Source organism: Corylus avellana, chromosome ca6 (genome assembly GCF_901000735.1).
Source record: "Corylus avellana chromosome ca6, CavTom2PMs-1.0".
Classification (NCBI taxonomy): domain Eukaryota; kingdom Viridiplantae; phylum Streptophyta; class Magnoliopsida; order Fagales; family Betulaceae; genus Corylus; species Corylus avellana.
Window position 1 is genome coordinate 7,258,545 of NC_081546.1, and position 26,430 is coordinate 7,284,974.

At 35.6% G+C, this 26,430-nt stretch overlaps 3 protein-coding genes across 4 annotated transcripts in view; 2 read left to right on the forward strand and 1 right to left on the reverse strand.

The window, feature by feature from the left end:
* The first annotated feature begins 9,631 nt into the window (after positions 1–9,631).
* Positions 9,632–12,065, forward strand: LOC132184661 (cytochrome P450 81Q32-like). The gene is made up of 2 exons (XM_059598378.1): positions 9,632–10,646; positions 11,326–12,065. Exons 1-2 carry the CDS (start codon positions 9,735–9,737, stop codon positions 11,947–11,949), a joined length of 1,536 nt encoding a protein of 511 aa, XP_059454361.1. The 5' UTR covers positions 9,632–9,734; the 3' UTR covers positions 11,950–12,065.
* Positions 12,066–13,486: 1,421 nt separating this feature from the next.
* Positions 13,487–16,733, reverse strand: LOC132184200 (cytochrome c oxidase subunit 6b-1). 2 transcript variants are annotated; one of them, XM_059597738.1, is made up of 5 exons: positions 16,585–16,733; positions 14,908–15,216; positions 14,717–14,799; positions 14,513–14,594; positions 13,487–13,726 (listed from the first exon to the last, which is right to left on the reverse strand). In XM_059597738.1, exons 1-5 carry the CDS (start codon positions 16,624–16,626, stop codon positions 13,673–13,675), a joined length of 570 nt encoding a protein of 189 aa, XP_059453721.1. In that variant the 5' UTR covers positions 16,627–16,733; the 3' UTR covers positions 13,487–13,672. The 2 variants fall into 2 exon arrangements, with proteins under 2 accessions (XP_059453721.1, XP_059453720.1); XM_059597737.1 differs by having other exon boundaries at positions 14,908–15,231; positions 16,585–16,731.
* Positions 16,734–17,964: 1,231 nt separating this feature from the next.
* LOC132184844 (cytochrome b5) overlaps positions 17,965–26,430 on the forward strand; it is a 10,469-nt gene continuing 2,003 nt past the window's right edge. The window contains exons 1-4 of the mRNA XM_059598622.1: positions 17,965–18,067; positions 18,149–18,193; positions 21,742–21,774; positions 21,865–22,022. Of these exons, the coding sequence (XP_059454605.1) occupies positions 18,028–18,067; positions 18,149–18,193; positions 21,742–21,774; positions 21,865–22,022 (276 nt within the window). The 5' untranslated portion in view covers positions 17,965–18,027. The remainder of the gene's footprint in view (positions 18,068–18,148; positions 18,194–21,741; positions 21,775–21,864; positions 22,023–26,430) is intronic.

The window sequence follows — 26,430 nt, forward strand, 5'->3', positions numbered from 1 at the left end:
CAATTTTTATCGTTGATATATTAGTTCTTGAATACCTTCTCCTTGTAAGCTACTTTTCATAGGTGAGTTTTTTTTTCAAATTTTATATCATTTGATATTAGGGCTGGCCACCGACAAGTGTGGCATCGAAAGGATTGTGGGCTTGGCTCACTGACTTGTGCAATACTCAATCGCGGGATACATAAAATTTTAAAAATGAACAAAATTTTATCATAAGCCATCCTAACTTATTAAATGAAAGTCATGCATCCTCATCAAATTTTTATTTCTCTCATCCCCTTCTCTAAAACCTCCTTTTTTTCTCTTTCTCATTATCTTTCATACGCCAAAATCATCCCATTCATAGCTTCCCTTTTTTAAATCAACTTCCCTTTAGATATGAGCTTCAATACCATAGATCCTGTAATACCCCCAATTATTTGTACACTTCTAAATACCTTGGACCATTACTATTAATATGCCTCGATAATAAACACAGCGGAAATTTGTATTATGTATATAAAAGCATATAATTATTAACATAAATGCTCCAGAGCTTTAAGGCATACACATCATGGTATTCATTAACAACTGTTTACAGCAAAGCATCAAGACTTGCAACTTGCTTAATTACTTACGTGTCAGATTGACCTAACATTGGTCTTCAATGGGTATATATGAACGTCATACCGCCAAGGTTAATTGACAATCTCATTGTCAAGATTTACAACTTGCCCTCTCCGTGACTTGAACCTATGACGTGGTTGGCTTGGCTTTGAGCGTACTAATTCAGTGTTTCAAGTGGTAGAGGATTGGTGAGGACATGGAGGACATGAGCGAAGAGACTTGGCTTACCTTAGCCAAGGTTCAACCTTTGCACGCTAATTGCCGCCCACACCCAATCATGGCAATCTTTTTTCTCAAATTTGAACCAATGCTATTTAATAAACTATTATATACAATTTGATGATGTAACAGTAAAAATTATCTTTTAAATCAGCAACTAAAGGCTAATTTTCACTGTCACGTTATCTTAGTTATATGAGAGTGGTATTATAGTCTACTAAATAGACTTTCTTCTATTAATATTGAGTCTGGCAGCGTCAAAAACTATCTGAAAGTCTACAAATATTGGTGCGAGTGTACACAAAACAATCTTTGGATTTCCCCATATGTAGGCACAAGTAATCTTTTCAAAAAGATTAGTTTCATGGAATTTCATAGTGGGATAAACGGAAGGGGTATCGTATCCAAAACACATTTACCTGATTAAAAGTTTTAAGAAGTGACATATCAACTTTCTCAAGGCTTATAAGACAAAATAATTTATCAAGAAACAGTATGATTTATTATGTGATAGGTATTGAAAACCTTGGAGGTAAATCCTACATTCTTATTTTTGAGTTCCATTCACCAACTGTTACAGAACAGTTAAAGCATAAATATATGATGGAAAAATGCCTTGGTGAAGATAAAACAATACTTTAATTTGTTTATGAGCAACAATTGCTCTGTATTTGGAGGGGAACTAGTTCCAAGAAACAAGCAAAATTTCTTATTAACTCACTGCTCTATTAGCAAATTCCCTGAGGGTCCATATCTCATCAAAGAAATCATATCTGGAATTCAGTAGAGCAACTTAATTGGCTGCCTCATCTACAGAGGACCTGGAAAGGCTCCGTTCTCCCTTTGCTCATTCCATCTGTCAACCTGGCATACATATTTAAAAAAATTAAAAATTAAAAGAAAAAAAAAAAAACTACTAGTGTGTATCTCATCAAAGAAATCTGGCATGCAACAGTTTTCTAAAAAGAGCCACGTTAACACAACTAAGTCGCCAAGGGAACTAGAAATGACAGAAAATTCTACCTAAAAAAATGAAATTCATAATCTATGAAATTCCATGATCAATCAGCCAACCATAGGATCAGTGTTGCTAGTTTGCATTTTATCTAGCAGCACTAAAGCAATGCCTATATATACTAGCAATTGAGCAGATAACAAATTTGTGATAGTATTCCTGTTTGCACCAAGTAACTACACACTAGTCTCTTTCAGCAGCAGCAAATTTTTCCAACTATTTTAAGTCAGCACATCACATACAAGTTATATTATCATTCTTGAAATAGTAGTTGTTCATAAAGTACTTGGTATCAACTGTATGAAGTCCAGACTTAGATCTACTGCGCCAGCTTGTCAAAAGCCAAGCCTTCAGGTAAGAAGTTTTTAGTTTTCAATAATTGGGAGTGGGGCACATGAACGGTCCCCTTTTTATATCTTCAACTATGCACTAAAACTTTCTCATTGCTAGCAAAAGCAATTAACAGCATCAAAACAAAGTGGACGCATGAGGGCCTCCATTTAATTGGATTTGGGTTACCAAACACATAAAAACAGTGAACAAATAAAACTAATAGGATTTCATCTAACTTTTAAACACTAAGACAAACCTTAAAGATGATTGACAAGAAAGACATTATTCTGTTGTAGATATGAAATATAAATGAAGATAGATACCCATTCACCAGGGCAAAGAGCACGATAATATTTTGCAAACTTATCACACTCTGGGGCATCACCCCCCTTTGCAGCTATGCACCTAAAAAATAACAAAGGGATCAAGATGATGTCAGAAAAGGTGCCTAGTGACAAGCTGGCGCAAAAATGACCAAAACAAGATTAAAAAAATGGAAAGGAAGTTTTAGAACAAGTTTGACTTTCCGATGATACTCAATGTATCGAGTAAAGCAATGCCTTTTTGGATTTGTAGTTGGGAAGCGGAAATCAGCAGGTGCTGTATGTCTTAAGCTGGATAACCATAATACAAAGTGAACAAAAAGGAAACGTACAGATGAAAGTAGAGCACAGATGATCCAGTCAGGCAGCAACAAAAGTAAGTTATGGATTAATGCTAACCTTGATCTCCGGCTCTTCAGCAGCTTCTTGATCACCAGCACTCTCCTCTTCAGAATTTTCACTGCTTGCTTCAGCAGCATCTTCATTACTGTTTTCAACAGCAGCAGAATTGGCTTCAGTGCTCTCAGTGGCAGCAGGGCTGACTTCACTGCTACCTTCAGTGGTAACTGGGGTAACTTCAGTGCTTTCTTCAGCAACAGGTGAACCCTCAGCTTTGTCGGGGACAACTTCCTCAGAGGCAGTATTTACTGGGTTTGCAACCTCTTTTACTTCCACAGATTTAGTACCCACATCTGGCTTCTCCTCCCCCTATAACAAATATTACTGTAAGTCAAAGCATAAGGCACAATGGTTACAATCCTAATAAGCACCTTATAACATCACCATCACAAACAGATGCTTAGATGGTTGAAAGCCAATCAAGCTTTGCCAGCGCTTCTATAATTCATGCAGGAGTTTAAGCAGCGGAACTAGAGAAAAAGTTATCACGCTTATTACTCTAAAGTGCTATGACTAACTAAACAATTTGAGAAATTATTACAGCATTTACAGGTGTCAGAATACTACACCCAAGATCTTACTAACACAAAATTGAAATCAAAACATTGTCCTACAATTTACTCTAGTGTAAGTGTCTTCAAATGATATCAAATTTTGGAAGCATTGTTATTGAGTTAGGTTTCTTAACATGCGATATATACCAATGAAGGGAGCCAACATAGGCTGTGAATGAACTTATAACTACAGTGGCTGCTTGACAGGGCACTACTTAACTAGAATTAGGAGATACTTTACTTGCTTGTTGAGCGTGAATTACCGAAATTTTACTCTTTTTCTTACTTGTCTAAAAGCAATAAAAATAGTTCTAGTCTAGTCCCAGGTAATTTTTCACAATGTAATTGGAAAGAAGAAAGAGAAGGCTCAATATGATTGATAGCCCGAAATACAAAACAAAAAGCTAATCTAATATTTTCAGAAGCAGAAGAAACATTAAGAAGAATAAGAAATATGAAATTTTGAGTGTCTCATAAAATACTCCAATCCGTCAGTCAAAGCCGTTTTGACTGACATAACAGTGATCCGTTTTGACTGACGTAACAATGATCATGTGATTTTAGCCCCCACCGACATGCCCCCTTGCCCACACGGCCAAGGAGATTCTGAGCGACGCCGAGTCACCTGGACATGGCTTGGAAAGAACTACGTCTTCTATGCCGTAGGATCTTCCATTAACTAGGTCGAGCTTGCGCAAAGGACTGGACCTAGTTGAAAAACGCTATGCCGACTTAAAAAACGTGTATATCACAATTTATGTGGAATTAATACTATATAGCAATAAACAATTCAATCACCCAAAATATATAAAGCAATAAAGAGGCTGACATAGATATTTTGGTTACAAAGAGGAAACCTTTTAGAAACTAATATAAAAGTAAAACCTCTCCGAGTAGTCAAACCCAGGAAATCACTATCAAAAGATTATCTAGAGATTACAAACACTAGAAACACTTACAACCCTTTGCAAGACCTTGACTCTGTAAGATTGACAAGCCTATAACTCGTCTCCTTACTCACAATTTTCTTCAACGTGATTCTCCTTTACCGGACACTTCCGATAGACTTCTTAACCGTAGATTTATGAAAGGAATAACTAAAACTCTAAAAGATTCAATTTAATGCTCACCACATATGATCTTTCCTAGCATAGCCTCCGACGAACTCTTTGGGGGCGAAAATTTGTACATCTCTCTTCTATAATGATGTATATATATCAGTACATCAAACTTTAGACCTGGGCCCACTAAAAACACGTTTTTTGGCATAATAGGTACAGGGTGTCCGGACAGGTTAATGGGCTGTCCAGACAAGGCCTTGCAAAGCAAAAACAGAGTTGCTGGAACTGCTGTCCGGACATGGGGAAGGCCTGTCCGGACAGGGCATGCAATGGGTGAAACTGCATTTTGGAAATGTTGTTCAGCCTTGATCAATAGCTCGATCGATGGGCGTTTGTGGTCCGATTGACTTGAAATTTTGCAGGGACGTTCATGACACATGAATCTAGATTATGAACGGTGGAGATTGGATTCTGAGCATTCTATATCAGTGTTTGTGCCTGTAAACAGTAACCTCTACATTTTAGAACTAAATTAAGCCAACACAAAAACGAACAAACTCCCCCTTTGGCAATTCGGTGACAAAACCAAAATGCAGAGTCAATCCTATCATCTCCCCATATTTACTCCCTCTTTTTGTCACAGAATAACAAAAGGTCTTCATGTTTCTTGAAACACTTCACAAAATACATCAAGGCATATGTAAAACAGGAATACAGAAATAAAACTCATGATCACAGATAACAGAATGCATGAAGTAATGCAAGATCATGAAGAAACATCAGCAAAAACTCCCCTTCAATGTGTGACTCAATATCAACAAGGAAAAAATGTTTCAAGCAAGAGTATTCATAAGAAGAGTATATCCAATAAATGATAACAAATTGCTGATTAGAAGAAACTCTTGTTGAATGTGCAAAAAAAAAAAAAAAAAAAAACTCAAAGCTAGCATGCAAGAGTATCAAAAGATGAATAAACAAAATCATTGTTGCAACTCATGTCATGCCATTATGTACCATCACTATTTATACTATATGTGTTGTGTGTGATAAGCTACAATCAAGAGTCAAGCAATGGACAAACATATATTGACAAAAAAGGCACATTAAAACTTCCAAACCATATGAAAGAAATTCATATCTTGTTAGGTTAGAAGTCAAACCTTACTAAGGCCTAGTCACCCTCATCCAATATTCTCTCCCTTAGTCTTATCACAAGGCTCAGAACTACATCCGAAATTTTAATTATGGATGAGCCAAATACAAAAAATTGACACAGTGAAAATTTCAATTTTGGAATATTTTGGCATTTTACACATTTCACTTTAGATTTTCTCTTTGAGAACGTGTCTTTCATAAAAATTAAAGTATAAGACATAAGGGTTTGAACCGGAATTTATAGGTTCTAGGTTCAACCAGTATTTGGTCAATTTTAACCCACAAAAAAATCCATCATATGCATATGGTATGTTCTACATAACAAATTTGTCATGGATTGACATTCCTTCTTGAAACTTAAGTGCATAGAGATAGCATAAATGAAATGTACCACAATAACACATACTTGAATGGACCAATGACAGTTCATTATAAAGATAATCAACTCAAGCATGATAAGTGTATTCCATAGGTACATAAATTAAGAGGATTTCCAATTAAGCAATTAAAAAGCATTTAAAGCATATATCCATCTTAACATTTCAAACATCTTTGCAATACAAATTCCTTTCACAAAAATTTATTAACACAAATAAACCACAAAGAAGGGCAGCAAAGAAAACCAACATGTTTGAATTGATATTATAACAGGCAATACATGAATGATCTTTAGCATTAAATTTTCATCACATCTTATAGGTCCCACTACAAAATAATGATTTGGTTTAATAACTACTTCTAGGTCTTCACAAGGCATTACACATTCATCAACACTTGATTAGCAAGTAGACAAAATCTTGGTGGTCCGCACACAACATCTCATCTATAAGCCTTTCAAAGATCATAACATATGAATTTCTTAAAAAGTCCTTGATGAATATGTCTCATAACAAGAATCCCAAAGCAAACATATATACACTCTTCACACAAAAAGTGTAACAACAAAAGAAAATTGCAATGCAGATCACTACCATGCCCCCTCAATGAGTGAATGGTATATTCCTTCCTAACCCAAACCTTCTTGAAATAAGGTGTAGAGACGTGAACAGTTTCAATCTTGTCTAATATAGACAAACCTCACATCATCATTGTGCATAACCCCAAAGGTTCTTTCCTAGAAACATAATTTTTATTTTTATGCACATGAGGTTTCAATTGAAAATAGTTGGGTTGAATGTGACCAACTTTTCCACAATGATGACAAGTAGGGATAAACCTTTTAGGAGGTAGATTCCTAGGGGGATGAACGACTCTATACTTAGGGTAAGATACACAAGGTTCAATATAAATTTTCTTAATTTTCGTACCTTGTGAGGTCAAGGCAGCTGCTGTTTTTCTTTTAACCAAAGTGTCTTCTACTTTTTTTTGCTTTAACAAATATTATCTCGGAAGTAAAATCATTGTTAGAAAACAAAGCAACATGACAATCAAAACTTAACTCAAATTTATCATAATCAGAATTCTGAGTATGCAACATATTCTCAAGGGAATTGCTAGAGAATTTTTTCAATTGAGTTTCTGACTCTTTTAATTTATTCTCTAACGAATCAACTTTAGAACCTAAAACAAGATTTTTAGATTTTAAAGAATCAATTAAAGCATATGATTCATACAATTTAGTAACAATAGATTCTTTCACATGTTCAAGATCTTGAAAATCCTCCAAACAATTTGTGTATTGATATCTCAAAAGAGTGAATTTTTTCAACAAATTGTTGAAGGAGTTTATAAAATCATATTCTCCTTGAGAAGTATTCATGGCAAACAGGAGTCAACAGATCTCATTCAGGAATTTAATCCAAACAGAGTGAACCCGCTTTGATACCAATTGAAAAACACTATGCCGACTCTAAAAACTTGTTTATCACAATTTATGCAGAATTAATACTATAAAACAATAAACAATTCAATCACCCAAAATATATAAAGCAATAAAGAGGCTGACACAGATATTTTGGTTACGAAGAGGAAACCTTCTAGAAACCAATCTAAAAGTAAAACCTCTTCGGGGCAGCCAAACCCAGGAAATCATTATCAAAAGATTATCTAGAGATTACAGACACTAGGAACACTTACAATCCTTTGCAAGACCTTGGCTCTGTAAGATCGACAAGCCTAGAACTCGTCTCTTTGCTCACAATCTTCTTCAACGTGATTCTCCTTTACCGGACCCTTCCGATAGACTTCTCAACCGTAGATTTATCAAAGGAATAACTAAAACTCTAAGAGATTCAATTTAACGTTCATCACATATGATCTCTCTTAGCAAAGCCTTCGACGAACTCTCTGGGGGAGAAAATTCGTACCTCTATCTTTTATAATGATGTATATATATCAGTACATCAAACCCTAGACCTGGGCCCACTAAAAACACGTTTTTGGGCATAATAGGTACGAGGTGTCTGGACAGGTTAATGAGCTGTCCGAACAGGGCCTTGTGGAGCAAAAATAGAGTTTCTGGAACTGCTGTCCGGACATGGGGAAGGCCTGTCCAGACAGGGCATACAATGGGTGAAATTGCATTATGGAAATGTTGTCTAGCCTTGATCAACAGCTCCGATCGATGGGCGTTTGTGGTACAATTGAGCTGAAATTTTGCAGGGATGTTCTTGACACATGAATCTACATTATGAACGCTGGAGATTGGATTTTGAGCATTCTATATTAGTGTTTGAGCCCATGAACTGTAGCCTCTGCATTTTGGAACTGAATTAAGCCAACACAAGAACAAACACCAGTGATGATTCGGGCTCTGCCGATGCACTCTTACTATGGGGACGGAGACGCCAAGGACAATAGTGATGACTGTGCAATTTGCCTTGGGGAGCTCAGCTTTCGCCGACCGGCGAAGGAGATTCTCATCTGCTTGTGGGTGGGGGGCATTTTCAAGTTGAGTCAGAATGATCCAAAAGCATAAACAAGAATACTAAAATCCATAGGAGCTTAAAATACAGAATAAGGGAAGAACAGAAATAGACCATATAGGTGGTTGAAGAAGAGCTGAGTAGCACTGGTTGACTAGACAACCTCAAGAAGAGAAGAAATGTTGTCGGTTGATCTCTTGGTGATGAGAGAAGTGTCGAGACTCCTCAAGGAGGAATCAAGGTGAGCCAAACTGTGCTTGAGCCACCACCGTGAGACCCTACCAGGATAGTAGTGGCCTTCCTCCTCCAGCGCCCAGACGAAGACAGCAATCACTGCGCCTGCTCTTACTTCGGCAGCCAATGCCAAGTTATCGGGCATTTTGAAAAAAAAAAAAAAAAAAGTTAACAGTAATCACCTGCGAGTCACATGATCAATGTTCCATCGGTCAAAACGCTTTTGATTGACAAATTAGTAGAATTGCAAAAATTTAAAAGTTTAAGGAATCATATTGCAAAAATTAAAATATTAAAAGTCGAATTAAAAATCATCCCTAACTTTCCCGGGTAAAATATAATTTTCTCTTATTTTAATGAGATTGACAGCAGGTGGGGCAAAGAGAGATTCCAACCATTTATATTTTATAAAACGCGGTCCACATCAGAAATAGGTCAGCCTTTGGTTTTATCTAGCAACTTGAACGGCACGGCCCGTTGCCCGGATCTAGTGGCAATAATCCAATAGGTTTCAACAGGGATGAAGTTGGTGAGTCCGGCTGCGATCCGCACCCCTTGATTATTTCTCAAATTGTGTCCACCTTCTACTTTTTACAATTGTCAGCATGCCATTGGTGATGTTATCCGCTTTTGGAGAATAAGAGCCAACTGTTTACTTAGAATTTACAGCCACTTATGATCAGAATTTTTTTGATCCAAATATGATCAAGTACATTAACATGGTAGGGAGCAATCTTGATAGAGAGCGTATCATGGGGTGAGGTACACCAGATTTGAGCCTTCCATCATATCTCAATTATTAGTTCTAGCGGCGAGGTTTATCTATGATGACATCGTTTCTTGATTGGCTATTGTTGCAGTAGTTTAATTGCTGCATCCGTCTGATTGCAGCTGAGATATCCTCTATATATAAATCCTTCAACTATATCAATAAACTCGTTATTTCAAGCATCATACGTACAAATCCATCCATGGAAATCCCATTCTACCACTACATTTTGGTCTTTCTTTTCTTGTATTTCCTTACCAAACATTTGGTCCAAAAAAGCAGAAGGCTTCCACCAAGCCCTGCACTTTCCCTGCCCATTATCGGCCACCTCTATCTCTTTAAAAAGCCCCTCCATCGAACCCTGGCTAAGCTTGCTAACCAGTATGGTCCAGTGCTATTCATGAGGTTGGGCTCCCGCCCTGCTATCATTGTCTCTTCCCCAACTCTCGCGGAGGAATGCTTCACCAAAAATGACATTGTTTTTGCAAACCGCCCCCGCCTCCTCGCCGGAAAACACCTTGGTTACAATTACACCACCCTTGCTTGGGCCCCATATGGCCACCACTGGCGCAACTTAAGGCGCATAGCTTCTCTTGAACTTTTGTCGTCCAATCGTCTTCAGATGTTCTACAGCATACGTGTTGACGAGGTTAAATCGTTGATCCGTAGACTTTGTCAACGCTCAGAAGGGGGTGATCAGTTTGATCAGGCTGTGGACATGAAGTCAACGTTTTTTGAGCTGACACTCAATGTTATGATGAGGATGATCGCAGGAAAGCGGTATTATGGAGAGAAAGTGGCAGAATTGGAAAAGGCAAAGAAGTTTAAGAAAATTGTAATGGAGAGCTTTGAGCTGAGTGGGGCTACAAATATAGGAGATTTTCTGCCGGTTTTTAAGTGGGTTGGATCGAGAGGACTTGAGAAAAGGTTGGTGGTGTTGCAGGGGAAGAGGGATAAATTCATGCAGGATTTGATTGAAGAACATCGAAGGAGGAGGGAGGGTGATCCTGCTTCTGATCGAGAGAGGGGGAACACCATGATTGACGTCCTATTGTCACTTCAAGAAGCTGAACCTGAATATTATACGGATGAAATCATCAGAGGCATGACGCTTGTAAGTTTTCCCACTCCCTCTAGAAAATCATACATTTGAGAAACTGAGAAATTGCGATTCATATAAATCTTGATTCGAAGCTTATCTTGACAAAAAATTCATCCAATTAACAATTGAAGCTCTTTGCTCGAGTTTGTAATTGGCGATAATTTGTGCAACAAATTAGTTGTCTAAATTCCCATAAAACAAAGTACATTGTATATCTTGTCCTAGTCAATAAATTTCACATAAAATTTCCTCATGATTACAAATCACACATCATCATACAATTACATATACTTTATACTCTGTTGATCTCTTGATCCCTTATAGTCTCTATTCTCCTGTTTTTCGATGTTCTGTTTTTTTCTATGTAAATTACATTTGCATGTGGAAGGATGGTGCACGAGTGATTAAGCAAGTCTTAGTGTGTGACTGCGAACCTTTCATCATGTCGTTATTAGCAGACACCATAAATACAAAGTATCTTTGATGTGAGATTCTATTGCAAAACTATCTTTCATAAAATGTTTTACAAAAATCATTTCTTTCATTGCCTGTCCTTTCATAATCATCACTTTCATGCATATAAACATTTCTTTTATAAGCACTCTTTCATTTGATGTACAACAGTTCTATGTAGTAACCCTTTCAAAGCATGCCACCCATTATGAACCAAATGTCTAATTTTTGTATCCAGGTCATGTTATCAGCAGGGACCGACACTTCTGCTGGAACGATGGAGTGGACATTGTCACTTTTGTTAAACAACCCAAAGATCCTTGTGAAAGCCCAAGCTGAAATTGACAATCTCGTTGGACAGAGCAGGCTAATTGAAGAATCAGACATTGCAAAACTTCCCTATCTTTGTGACATTATAAATGAGACGCTCAGGATGTACCCAGCCGCCGCACTACTGCCACCTCACGAGTCTTCAAATGAGTGTACTGTTGGAGGGTACCATGTTCCACACGGCACACTACTATTAGTAAATGCGTGGGCCATACATAATGATCCTAATATATGGGAAGAACCTAGAAAATTTAACCCAGAGAGATTCCAAGATCTTGAAGCAGAAAGGAAAGATGGGATAATGTTGTTGCCGTTTGGAGTAGGGAGAAGAGGTTGTCCTGGGGAGGGCTTTGCCATGCGAATAGTTGGGCTGGCGTTAGGATCATTGATTCAATGTTTTGAGTGGAGAAGAGTTGGAAAAGAGATGGTGGACATGAGTGAAGGGGGAGGGCTCACCATGCCTAAAGCTCAACCCTTATTAGCCATGTGTAGGCCACGTTCCACCATGGTAAATTTTCTTTCCCAACTCTGAGACTGCTTGGGATTGTGGGTTGTCACCTCGATCTAGGCTTCATATTCTTTGTTTAACACTCTCATATTCCTATCTTCTAGATTTTTCACTTAAACTTTTATATTTGAAACTTTATCTTGCTGAAACAATCAATTATTAAGTAAATATGTTATTGTTATGATCCTAGGTGTTCTACATGACTTAAATACAATTTTTATCATGGGTATATAAGTTTGTGAACACCTTCTCTTTGTAAGCCACTTTTCAAAGCTAAGGTTTTTTCTTAAAAAAAAAAAAAAAATTTATGTCATTTGGTATTTTATGGCCAGCCACCACAACGAGTATAAAATTTAGAAAGTTGTAGGCGCATTGACTTGTACAGTCAATCCTTGAATGAATAAAATTTAAAAAATGAACAAAATTTTTTCATAAACCATCATCAACTTATAAAATGAAAGTCATCCACTTCTCTAAACCTCCCCCTCATCACTCCAACAAACTGATCACGAATCACTTCACCCCACTTTGTTTTTTTCCTCTATCTTTCATACTCTAAAATCATCCCATTCATAGCTTCCCTTTTTTAAATCAACTGCCCTTTTTTAAGCCGGATCCACCAATACCATAGATCCTGTAATACCCCCAATTATTTGTACACTTACGAATACCTTGAACCGCTACTATTATGCCCCGATAATAAACACAAATGCACCGGAGCTTCAAGGCATACACATCATGTTATTCATTATCAGCAAAGCATCAAGATTTACAACTTGCTTACTTACATGTCAGATTGTCCTAACATTGGTCTTCAATGGGCATGAAAGTCATACCTCCAAGGTTAATTGACAATCTCGTTTTCAAGACTTACAACTCGCCTTCTTCGTGACTTGAACCTATGACGTGGTTAGCTTGGCCTTGAGCACTAATACAGTGCTTGAAGTGGGAGAGGATTGGTGAGGACATGGTGGACATGAACAAAGAGACTTGGCTTACATTGGCCAAGGTTCAACCTTTGCACGCTACTTGCCACCCACACCCAACCATAATCAATCTTTTTTCTCAAATTTGAACCAACGATATTTAGTAAATTGTTATATAACTACCATAAAATTTGATGATGTGAGAGTAAAAATTATCTTTTAAATCAGTAATTAAAAGTCCAAGACTACAACTTTCTTCTATCAAAAACTATCTGAAACCAAAGTCCAAGACTACAAATATTGGTGCGAGTGTACACAAAACAATCTCTGGATTTCCCCATATGTAGGCACAAGTAATCTTTTCAAAAAGTTCAGTTTCATGGAATTTCATAGTTGGATAAACGGAAGGGGTATTGCATCCAAAACACATTTACCTGATTAAAAGTTTTAAGAAGTGACATATCAACTTTCTCAAGGCTTATAAGACAAAATAATTTATCAAGAAACAGTATGATTTATTATGTGATAGGTATAGAAAACCTTGGAGGTAAATCCTACATTCTTATTTTTGAGTTCCATTCACCAACTGTTACAGAACAGTTAAAGCATAAATATATGATGGAAAAATGCCTTGGTGAAGATAAAACAATACTTTAATTTGTTTATGAGCAACAATTCCTCTGTATTTGGAGGGGAACTAGTTCCAAGAAACAAGCAAAATTTCTTATTAACTCACTGCTCTATTAGCAAATTCCCTGAGGGTCCATATCTCATCAAAGAAATCATATCTGGAATTCAGTAGAGCAACTTGGCTGCCTCATCTACAGAGGACCTGGAAACGCTCCGTTCTCCCTTTGCTCATTCCATCTGTCAACCTGGCATACACATTTAAAAAAAAAAATTAAAATTAAAAATTAAAAAAAAAAAAAAAAAACCACTAGTGTATCTCATCAAAGAAATCTAGCATACAACAATTTTCTTAAGAGAGCCACGTTAACACAACCAAGTCACCAAAGGAACAAGAAATGACAGATATTCCATGCTCAATCAGCCAACCAAAGGATCAGTGTTGCTAGTTTGCATTTTATCTAGCAGCACTCTAAATGGAAAGCAATGCCAATATATACTAGCAATTGAGCAGATAACAAATTTGTGATAGTATTCCAGTTTGCACCAAGTAACTACATACAAGTCTCTTTCAGCAGCCGCAAATTTTTCCAACCATTTTAAGTCAGCACATCACATATAAGTTATATTATCATTCTTGAAATAGTAGTTGTTCATAAAGTACTTGGTATCAACTGTATGAAGTCCAGACTTAGATCCACTGCGCCAGCTTGTCAAAAGCCAAGCCTTCAGGTAAGAAGTTTTTAGTTTTCAATAATTGGGAGTGGGGCACATGAACGGTCCCCTTTTTATATCTTCAACTATGCACTAAAACTTTCTCATTGCTAGCAAAAGCAATTAACATCATCAAAACAAAGTGGATGCATGGGGGCCACCACTTAATTGGATTTGCGTTACAAAACACATAAAAACAGTGAACAAACAAAACTAATAGGATTTTATCTAACTTTAAAACAATAAGACAAACCTTAAAGATGATTGACAAGAGAGACGTTATTCTGTTGTAGATATGAAATAGCAATGAAGATACATACCCATTCACCAGGGCAAAGAGCACGATAGTACTTTGCAAACTTATCACACTCTGGGGCATCATCCCCCTTTGCAGCTATGCACCTAAAAAATAAGAAAGGGATCAAGATAATGTCAGAAAAGGTGCCTAGTGCCAAGCTGGCACATAAATGACCAAAACAAGTTTAAAAAAATGGAAAGAAAATTTTAGAACAAGTTTGACTTACCGATGATACTCAATGTATCGAGTAAAGCAATGCCTTGTTTGATTTGTAGTTGGGAAGCGGAAATCTGCAGGTGCTGTCTCAAGCTGGATAACCATAATACAAAGTGAACAAAAAGGAAACATACAGATGAAAGTAGTGCACAGATGATCCAGTCAGGCAGCAACAAAAGTAAGTTATGGAATAATGCTAACCTTGATCTCCGGCTCTTCAGCAGCTTCTTGATCACCAGCACTCTCCTCTTCAGAATTTTCACTGCTTGCTTCAGCAGCAGCTTCATTACTGTTTTCAACAGCAGCAGAATCGGCTTCAGTGCTCTCAGTGGCAGTAGGGGTGACTTCACTGCTATCTTCAGTGGTAACTGGGGTAACTTCAGTGCTTTCTTCAGCAACAGGCGAACCCTCAGCTTTGTCGGGGACAACTTCCTCAGAGGCAGTATTTACTGGGTTCTCAACCTCTTTTACTTCCACAGATTTAGTACCCACATCTGGCTTCTCCTCCCCCTTTAACAAATATTGCTGTAAGTCAAAGCATAAGGCACAATCATTACAATCCTAATAAGCTCATGTTATGTTACAGGAGAGGAGTTCATAAAATATGCTAAAAGGGAAATGGCATGACATGAAAATAGTACGTCAACCTCCAGGAAAATAAGACCTTATAACATCACCATCACAAAGAGATGCTTACATGGTTGAAAGCCAAACAAGCTTTGCCAGCGCTTCTATAATTCATGCAGGAGTTTAAGCAGGGTAACTAGAGAGAAATTTATCACGCTTATTACTCTAAAGTGATATGACTACCTAAACAATTTGGGAAATTATTACAGCATTTACGGGTGTCAGATTACTACGCCCAAGATCTTACCAACACAAAATTGAAATCAAAACATTGCCCTACAATTTACTCTAGTGTAAGTGTCTTCAAACGATAACAAATTTTGGAAGCATTGTTATTGAGTTAGGTTTCTTAACACGCGATATTAGACCAATGAAGGGAGCCAACATAGGCTGTGAATGAGCTGATAACTACAGTGGCTGCTTGACAGGGCACTACTTAACTAGAATTATGAGACACTCTACTTGCTTGTTGAGCGTGAATTTCCGAAATTTTACTCTTTTTCTTTCTTGTCTAAAAGCAATAAAAATAATTCTAGTCTAGTCCCAGGTAATTTTCCACAATGTAATTGGAAAGAAGAAAGAGAAGGCTCAATATGACTGATAGCAAGAAATACAAAACAAAAAGCTAATCTAATATTTTCAGAAGCAGCAGAAACATTCAGAAAAATAAGAAATTTTGAGTGTCTCATAAAATACACCATGCTTGTTTAACAAAATTTTGGTCTATGATCGAGCACTAATACAATCTCTACTGATCTCATTGAGATACAAAGTAAAATATATCGTAATCACGCAATCACGGAACTTTGTGTAACAGACCAAGAAAAAATTCTAAAGCTTTGAATCGAAAAAGCTAATCTGAAGAGTTGACCGTTGAAAATCTGAAACAATAATTAGATGCATTTCATCTTGAAAAGAGCTTCATCCATGGTTTAATATTAAAAACTAGATTTACATCTAAAATAATTTAAATAAATAAACAAATAAAGCTCATTTTTTTCACCAATTCAAATCACTTTCTTTAAAAAAAAAAATCACCCAAAAATAAAAAAGAAACTGGCATAACGAAGAACACAAAGAATTCCTCAAATATGACCCACTTAAAATCACAACCCGCTCCACAAAAGCGAAGATCCATGCTTGATTGCACGCAACCTTTACCCATCAAAAATAAAACTCAACAAGCCAAATAGATCGACGAAGCCGTAGGCATTGGATGCTTTGGAAAATAAAGAAAAAGGAGAATGTTACCTCAGATAGGGTTGGGGTTTTCTCGCTCTGGGCCTCCGCCATTGATGGAAGGTAAAGCGATCTACTGCAGCAATAGCTGGTCGGGTCAGAGATGCGACCTAGCTGAACAAATGACGAGCGACAAAAAGAGAGTGCGGGTGTGTGACGTGTGTGTGTCTGGGTTAGGTTGCGATGAGAGCATTTTACCGTGTTACCGCAGTGGTAAAAGAGGGAGTTGGACTGTGGAGACCACTGGGTATTAGCCACGTGTCAACAACCGAGGTGATTTAGAAACTGCTGGGTGAGAACCCGATTTGTACAGGGTCGTGGAGGGGGTGCCAGAGTCCGACCCAAAATCTGGCTATGGGGCAATGGGCTTGGCCGTGAAGCTTTTCTGGATATGCAATTAACGGTATGATTCAGGCCGGACAGCAGTACTGAGTTTGTGATTATAAAATGCGGGTGTTTCAAAATACAAAAACAAATTTTAAGTAATAGTCTCTTTACTCTCTTTGGCTTGCAAATTTGTAAGTTAAAAAAACTGTGTTTTAGGGTGCGTTTAAATTGCGATTTTTTAAAGATTATCTACTTTTTAATAGGAATCGAAAAATTTGGAGCGTTTGAAATTACGTTTTAAAAATCACATTTTTTAAAACGTGAAAAATTGTGCAATTTCTGTCAGTAGGCTATGGGGCACTTAATTAACAGAAGTAGTACTTTTTAATCAAATTTATCAAACGCTAAGTGTAATTTTAAAAATTGTATTTTTGGGTGCGTTCCACATTGCGATTTCATAGGTTAAAAACTGAAATTTTAAACTAAATCGCAAAAAATTGATTATTTGGGATTGTGTTTTTAAAAAATTTACAATTTCAAAAAAGAAATACTAGATGCTCTCATGATGTTCTTATGGTGTCCTCTTAGTCCTAGGTAAATATTATTTTCTAAAAATAATATAAACCTAGGACTACAATGACATGGAAAACATAAGGAAAACACATAGTATTCCCCATTTGAAATAGGTACTTTTTTAAAAACACACAATTTTAAAAGTTAAATTGCGACTTTAACAGTCAAATTGTGATTTTACAAAACACTTAACTGAGTTTTTAAAAATTATTTTTTCAAATCACACATTTTAAAATCATAATCCCAAATGAAACCTTTATAAACTATCTTAAAATTAGTCAGTTTTAAAATCGCACTTTTTAAAACGCAATTCCCAAATGATCCAATAAAATTGTAGAAAGTTTCTTATTTGGGAATTTTTTTTTTTAGGTTAGCAATCATATTAATAATAATAATAATAATAATAAATTAAAAAATAATTTTTTTTAAAAAAAAAAAGAAAAAAAAACACCCTCTTTTGTAGTAATTTAACCGGCATCAATTGGCTTGGATTTTGTTTAATTCTTACTCTGCAAACCAGCTTGATACAAGGGCTTCTTCAGCCGTAAAAGCGATATGGTGCTTACGGATTTCAATGGAGCTGGTGTCGGATTTGGTACGAGCTGTTATTCCTTATGCATACAATTATGCAAACTTTTTTCCTAATGTTGCGATTCTCTCTGAGATTTGTCTTCAGGTTTCGGCGTCGGTTGTGGTTTCGGAGTTGGATGGGGTTTCGGAGGTTGGTATTTTATCCCCTTCATTTCCTTGTGCTTCAAATATCTTTAAATTCAAATTACTTATTTGGTTTAACATTCCGGTCTTTTAGATTATAAAGCTGTTTTTTTTTTTTTTTTTTTTTTGCTTGGGTGTGCACGATGTTGCAAAAAATCTGACTTTGCCTGACACACAAAATCTTAAATTTAAATAATAATAATAATAATTAATCAATAATAGTGTAGCAATTTGAAGATTATCAGGCTTAGGGTTTAATCAATAGTAAGGAGATCTCCGAGAGCTATAGAGTTGTGCAATTTCATTATTCTTAATGGTTCATTCATGCCTTCCGGATTTCTTTGCTTGGCGCAAGACCAACCTTTCAGGATTAGATGATAACATCTTCCTTAGTAGGATCACACTCCCAAATACAAAGGGCAAGAAACCCGAATGATCGCTCCTTGCCAAGGAAAGCTTGATTCTGTTTGAAAATTAAAGAGTATGGAAGAGCTGGTTGCTGGAAAGTGTATAAAGGGCAGATAGTTTTGGTAGAGAAGTCAGAAAAGAGTTAATTTAGGGTACGATTTGTACACGAAATGGCTATTCCACTAGGAAAAAAGGAATGCATTTTATTAAGAATGGAAGAATGTGGAATAGAATAGTCTTGGTGTTAGAGTATATGACAAGGATAGAATCTTTGTGATATACTCTTAACACCTGGAATAGCCATTCTCATAAGAATGACTATTCCTTAAATTGAGGAATTTAATTTAAGGAATAGCCATTCCAAGCCTATTTCATTCCACCTTCTTTCATTCCCAATGAAAGCTATTCATTTTCCTAATGGATTAGCCATTATGCTTACCAAATAACTAGGTTTTTTATTTAGGTAACCAGGTTTCCCTTAGGTATATAGTCTTGTTCCTTTGAGTAAGGAAGGATCTCACATGGCCATAGAATCAAGCAAATGCATTGGTGTTAAAAAGATGATTTCATGCCGCCTAGAATTCTTGACTCTGCAAACGAGTCTCTTGCCACAAAGTCTCCTAGGATTTGACTATAGTCTTCCTTTGTTAAAGTGCACTTCCAAGTTTGAAGGACAAGCAAACAACCTTCTCACTCAACTTGCACAAGTCACTGCCACTCTGCCCGCCATAAACACCATACCCAAATTCCCCAATCTATACCACATTAATATTTCAACAAACTTGCATTGCATTTTTTTGCATTTGTGTTGGGGAACATAAAGAGATTTATTAGGTAATAAGCACTACTATAACTGCAATGTAGCAAGTTTCAACTGAGTTAATGATCAGTGGCTTGCTTGGAATGGGTCGCATGTGGGCTGCCCCAGCCCTCAACTTGTATGGAGAATGAATTACGCACCTGTTTATAATCTACTAGTTGATTCAGGATCTAGGTAATTTACCCCATTTAACTTGTGCCACAATCTGTTCGGATTTGCTGCATATTCACTCTGGTTTCATCCTCCAGTTTCAGTTTCTCACAAGCAATGCCTGTAGAATAAGCTCAGATTCATCCATACTTACAACCTACCTTGGTGCAGTAGTGGCCTGTGATCATTCCTTGCCAACGGAAAGCTTGATTTTCTGTGAAAAATAAAAGAGTATGTGAGAGTTGGTTGCTGGAAAATGCAGAGGGCAGAGTTTTGGGAGAGAAGAGAGGAAAAGTAAACTTTGTTCTTTGATCTGCCTAGGTTTTTATAAACAGATTAGACCAAGTCCAAGGGACCAAAAAAAGGGTCTGAAACCAATGTTAATAAAACAGCTAGTAGGCGTAAGTCTGAGAACAATTGGAGAATGAATATAACCAGCGGAAAGATAAATGGGCTAGAGTAAAAAGAATCCCAATTCTTGGCGTGAGATAAGACTGGGCAGAACAGGGCATGCTTATAATATTAGATTGGCCCAATTTCCACATCAAGTCCCTCTCTATCTTAAGACACCAAAGAAAGTCCAAGACCAAATATAAATCCAATAAGGAACTGTTTCCTAATCAATGTGGGGACTCAAGGAAACGCAAGAGAGGCAAGTGTTTGAAACACACTCTTTCCAACACATAAGTTGGGTCCAAGAGCATATGTTTAGTGTGCTGTTGAATTTTGGACATAAAGCAAAGTTGTTTTCACATTTTACGTTAACTAGGCCTTATTGCTCACCAATGATAAAAGTATGTCTTCACTACGAAATATGAAGCAAGGTGTGTATTGGATTCATTTGTACCACTCTTTCTTGCTTCCCAAAGATTAAATCGCTGCTTGGACACATTTATTTATCAAATATGTATATGGCCTATAGAACCATCTATTGAGCTTCTCTCTTTAACCTTTGACCTTTGTTGTATTCCTTTAAAGTGAGAGGGAGTGATGAAGACAAGTTTTGTTGGGTCCCTCTAAGAGAGGGTTGTTTGATGTCAGATCATACTATAATGTTCTTATTCCCCATGATAGTACTCTTTTTCACTAGGAGGGGTATTTGGTGGAATAAGGTTACCTTGAGAGTGGTGATCTTTGCTTAGATGGCAGCATTAGGGAGGATTCTTACCATGGACAATTTTAGAAAACGGCATGTCATTGTGGTTGAGTGGTGTTGCATGTGCAAGAAGAATGGGACTCGGTGGATCATCTTTTACTCCATTGTGAGATTGCTAGTCAATTTGAAATATTGTCTTCAGCAGTGTAGGGTTGGCTTGGGTTATACTTAGTCGGGAAGGCAGTTGGTGGTAGGTTTCCGCTTGATGCAGTTTGGAAGATGATTTTGTCTTGCCTTATGTGGTTTCTTTGGAGGAAAAGAAACGATCGGAGCTTCGAGGACCATGAGAGGACTTTGGTGGAATTATATATTTCATGTGTATTTAGGTTGCGCCTTTGTGCTTTTCAATAAATTGGCGATTACTTTTAAGAAAGAAAAAAAAAATCGTTGTTCTTCAACATTGGAAATGAACTATCATTAGCTCTGACAGATAGTCCCAAGACATAGGACACCTAGGTCATTTAATAGAAGAAGTTTGCCAAGGATAGGTAGTGTTAATCTAATCTATTTGTGTTTGGGGACAAGTGGACAATGAATGAAAGTATTAATGATTTTTCACAATGAGTTAGATATGGCAGGGCATAATAAAATAGATCTGATTGAAGGCATCTTAGCACACTTGGTTGAGGTAGTGGAAAGCTGAGTGTTCGCCATATGGTGAAACCAGTAGCTGCAAGTTCATCGAGCATGAGCATCTTTTTAATCATGTCTCTCATGTATCTATATGGGGCAACATTTGTAGTTTCCCAGTAAGGAGAATAATTGGTAGGTTGCTGATGTTTGGGTTAGACACATATTTGCAATCTTAGATTTTAAAATGATTTTATTTTTCACATTTCATGTTCCTGTATGACAATTCTCATGGTGTTTGTCCTATCAAATTTGGCAAAATGTGACCCACCTTTTAATTTCTGTGAACTTTTGAAACCAATTTTTACTTTAATGGGAGATATCTGTAATTCATTGTATGTTTCTGTTTCAACTAGCTGATTTGCTGATTTAGGATGTTTCTCTGCTACAGGAATGCCTTTGAATTTCTTGGGCATCGGCGCGGGTATATACAACTAGCACTCTCTCAATTGAAAGCAAAATGTTTTGTTGATCTATCATATAACTGTCCAAGTAATGGAATTTTGTTTTTAAGGTGGAGGCTGTGGGATTGGAGTAGGCCTTGGATGGGGCTTTGGCACTGCCTTTGGGAGCAAGTATCGATCATCTAGGGTCGCGTTTCAGGGCACTGAATTCAGCAAAAGGGATCAAACTGATGCAACATTCAAAGATGTATCACAAAGCACCCAAGAAGCTCGTGCTTCGCAATAGCTTTTCATTTTGGCATATCTTCACAACTGTGAGACTTAGATTGTCAAATTCTGTGCAAATGTAGAGCTTTTTGGACCCAAATTGGCACTGTAGAAAGAGAATGATAAACCAATTCTTATCCTGAGGAACTTCAATTGGAGTTTCAGATTTTCGTAATTTAAGAATCTAAACGATTACGAGGATGGTAGGGATGCAATTGAACTTCTTGGCCTTGGGCGAAAAAAATAGAAGAAAGCATATCTAATCTAATCTAATCTAATATAATATATAATAGGAGAGTTTTAGACAGGAGAGTCTAAGAGTTTGAAACGTGGCATTCTATTTATCTGACAAATCATTATATTAAATGAAACTGTACGTTTAAATATATTTTAAAGTTTTAAGTAGAATAGGTTAATATCATGACATGTGTCATTCTATTTAAAATGAAAACACGTTTTTTTTTTTCAAACTACCCACTTTCTCAATCTCAACTGTCATATCTAATCTAATATATATATATATATATATATATATATAATCTAATCTAATCTAATCATCTAATCATCATCATATATATAAAAGCAGAGTTTTGACTTAGAGAGGCTAATATTGCGACATGTGGCGTCTATTTATAAAGACAATTGTCCATGTTTAAGTGTAAAACAAACGTTTAGTTTTTTTTTTTTTTGAACAAAAACAAAGCTTTGGTGAAACGTTGTACCTTCAGTTATTTTGAAAAAATAACTTATCCAATAAACAATAAATCAAACCTCTTTTAAAACCACGTATCTAAATCAAACCTCTTTTTCATACCTGTCTCCTCACTTTGCTTCTCCTAAACGTCTATGGCATGCGGTTATTCCAATACAGAGCATCTCAAGGGGACAACTATGGAGAAGAAGATGGCTTCGGGATGTTCTACATGATGCAGGGGGACCTCCATGCCTGAATTCCCACAACCAACAACTAATACACGCTCCCCACTATAACTCTCGCCGGATTTGTAGTCACAAGCATGCATGACGTTGCCACCAAACTCTTCGAAGCCTTCAAACTTCGGCACCACTTTCTCTACATTCTCACTGTTGGTTGGCCACCACAAGCCACCGGCAAATGTACTCAACTTGATCGCCATGGTTGTTTGAACTGCTTTCTCTATTGGTTTGGATCCTCCACAAACCAAAAGTTTCAGCATACTTAGTAGACTGCACTGTTTCATTGAAGTGTTTCGTATAGGATTCAAGGTAGTCAATAAACTGATATTTTGTGGGATATTTTGAAAACTCCTCCGAGAATGGAAAGTTGGGTAGTTCGCAAAATTGTTTGGGGAGATGAAGCTAGCTTGAGGCGATCGTACATTTGGTTTTGCCACAGCGAGGCAAAGCAAAAGCAATCAGAAATTAAGAGAGAAAGAAAAAGGAGAACCATCACGATTTGGCTCTCATCCAATCGAGTTTTGAAGGTTCCCATTTTTTTCACTTAAATAAATTTGGATTTTTATTGTTTTTAAATTCTTTGTGATGTATATTTCGGTAGTTGTTGGAGTCAATTTGATTAGGAAAATTACTCTTTTCAAATTCGTCAATTTTGAACTTGGTTTAAAACACCATGTTTTACACTTTCACTCCAACACCACTTCCCCTCATTTTCACGCATAAAAATTTGGATTTTTTATGTTCTTTTTTGGTGATGTACATTTCGGTAGTTGATGCCAATTTGATTAAGAAAATTACTCTTTTCAAATTCGTCAGTTTTGGATTTGGTTTAAAGCACCATGTTTCACACTTTTACTCAAATACCACTTCCCCTATTTTTCACGTATAGAAATTTGGATTTTTTTTTTTTTTTTTTTGTGATGTATATTTCGGTAGTTGTTGGTGCAAATTTGATTAAGAAAATTACTCTTTTCAAATTCGTTTTGGACTTGGTTTAAAACACCATGTTTCACACTTTTACTCAAACACCACTTCTCCTCTTTTTCATGAATAGAAATTTGGATTTTCTTTTTCTTTTTTGGTGATGTATATTTCTGTAGTTGTTGGTGCCAATTTGACTAAGAAAATTACTCTTTTCAAATTCATCAGTTTTTGACTTGGTTTAAAACACACTTTTACTCAAACACTACTTCCCCTCTTTTTCATGAATAGAAATTTAGATTTTTTTTTTTAATTTTTTTTTCTTTCTATTATATTCTTCATTTGTGATGTATATTTTGGTAGTTGTTGGTGCTAATTTGATTAAGAAAATTACTTTTTTCAAATTCGTTTTGGATTTGGTTTAAAACATCATGTTTCACACTTTCACTCAAACACCGGTACCACTTCCCCTCTTTTTCACATATAGAAATTTGGATTTTGTTTTAAGTTTATATTTTTATTTTTTATTTTTATTTTTTCCTATTCAAAGCGAGAAAGGGGGATTTGGATTTGGTTTAAAACACCATGTTTCACACTTTTACTCAAACACCAAATTCCCTCTCATTAAACGTAAGTTTTAAACTAAATGTCAGATTTACATTTCGAATGTAAGTTTTGCGTTGAACTCTCAAATATATCTGTCTCACCCTTAACTTCGACGAATTTTCAGTTTCTTTCCCTGATTAATAGAGATTCATGAGGATGTATTTTGTTTGTTAAATGTAGGTTACTTTACATTTGCAGGCCGCCTTAAAAAAGAATGATAAATAAACCATTTGTTTCTTTATTTTTTGTTGTTTTGTGCTAACTTTTATATTTTTTTTTAACTTCTGTTCTAAAGTAGTTTCATTTATTATTATATATTGAGATTTGAGAAGATGTTTAAAAAAAAAATTATGTATTTGACAAGACTTTTTTGTATACAAGTGAATTTAATTGAAACCAAGAAAGTACACAGAAAAGAAATTAATTTATTTTCTATTATATTACTATTTTTCATTTTTGCTGCAACAAATCAAAAAGACAATTCATTTATGTTATATTAATATTAATTTTGATTAAGTCCTGGAAATTGTATTTGCAGATCGTGTTAAAAGATAATGGTAAATAACGTAGTAGAGAACGATAAATAATCTATTTGTTATTTTTATTATATGTGGCTCTACACTCTGAATTCCATTTTTTATCCTTATTGGTTGATTAAATTTTTATATTATTTTTTTGCTTTTTGTCTAAAATTAGTTTCTTTTATGTTATAATTAAATTGATCACTTATTTCATTAGTTGGTTTATGTTATGATGACCAGGATAAGTATTAGAATATCAGCTTTAAGAATCATGTGTTATCTAGGCTACTGAATGTAGTTTCGATTTATCCATTACAACTGCTCTAACAACCGATCGAGAATATATATAAAATTCTAATCCATATTGCAACTCATTCCATGCATGTGAATATAACTTTTTATTTATTTATAATTTTTAGATTTTGTTCATCCATTTTAATGAAGATTTTGTTTATTTTATATTCATTAAAAAAAATTATTTATTTTGCTTTGTATTTATTTCGAATGTTCAAAATTATATGAGTTTTATTTGTATTGAAATATAATAGGTCTATATTTTAATTCATTTGAATGTTTTATGGGATTTTTTTTTTTTTTTCATTTTGTGTGACTTACTCGGATTTTCATGCATTTTTGGATTTTTTTTTTCTTCTCTTCTTAAGAGCAAAAGAAGGAAAAAAAAAAAAATTATTTGATTGCATAAAAGGAACATAAACTCTTTCAAAACACTAAATGTATAATGAAGCATTGAACCTGACGTGAAATGATTTATTTGATTGCCTTAAATTTTGAGTGAAATTATTTGTTTTTGTTTATTTTGCTCTGTATTTTTTTTTTTTTTTCTAAATGTCCAGAATTTATGAATTTTATTTGTATTAAGATATAACAGGTATCACACCATGTGTTCTCGATCTCTTTCCCTAATCGATAGATATCAAGGATCGATTTTAATTGTTGTTAATTTGCAATTAGTTTATTTGATGAAATATGTGTTTTTCTTTAAAAAAAATGTTTGGGTTATGAAATTTGCATTTGAAGGGGTGTGTTCAAAGAGAATGATAAATGATGTAGCAAATAAGTAAATAGTATATTTATTTTTTGTGGTTATGTGCTTTTGATTCCATTTTTTTGTCACTATTTTTTGTTTTAACTTTTATAATATTTTTTTTACCGTAAATGTAGTTTTTTTTAATGTTATATATACGAACAATTGTCTAAAGAAAAAATATCTAATTGACATGACTACTTTCTATACCTATGAATTGCATTTGGATTGAAAAAAGTGTATGGACAAAAACTTTATAATGCAAAAGTATGGTTGGAAGAAAAAAAGAAGAAAAAAACCTCTATTTGATTGGACTTCATCCTATACCTTATAAATTTCATTGCTTATGTTTTTGTTTATGCTTTTGAGTAAAGAAGAAA

Excerpts from the sequence above, each read along its gene's own strand:
- LOC132184661 (XM_059598378.1), top strand. The coding sequence starts at position 9,735 with ATGGAAATCCCATTCTACCACTACATTTTGGTCTTTCTTTTCTTGTAT. Across the intron at positions 10,647-11,325 it reads TCATCAGAGGCATGACGCTT|GTCATGTTATCAGCAGGGAC; the intron begins GTAAGTTTTCCC and ends TTTTGTATCCAG.
- LOC132184200 (XM_059597737.1), bottom strand. The coding sequence starts at position 16,626 with ATGGCGGAGGCCCAGAGCGAGAAAACCCCAACCCTATCTGAG. Across the intron at positions 14,800-14,907 it reads CTGAAGAGCCGGAGATCAAG|CTTGAGACAGCACCTGCAGA; the intron begins GTTAGCATTATT and ends ATGGTTATCCAG. Across the intron at positions 13,727-14,512 it reads CTCTTTGCCCTGGTGAATGG|GTTGACAGATGGAATGAGCA; the intron begins GTATGTATCTTC and ends TGTGTATGCCAG.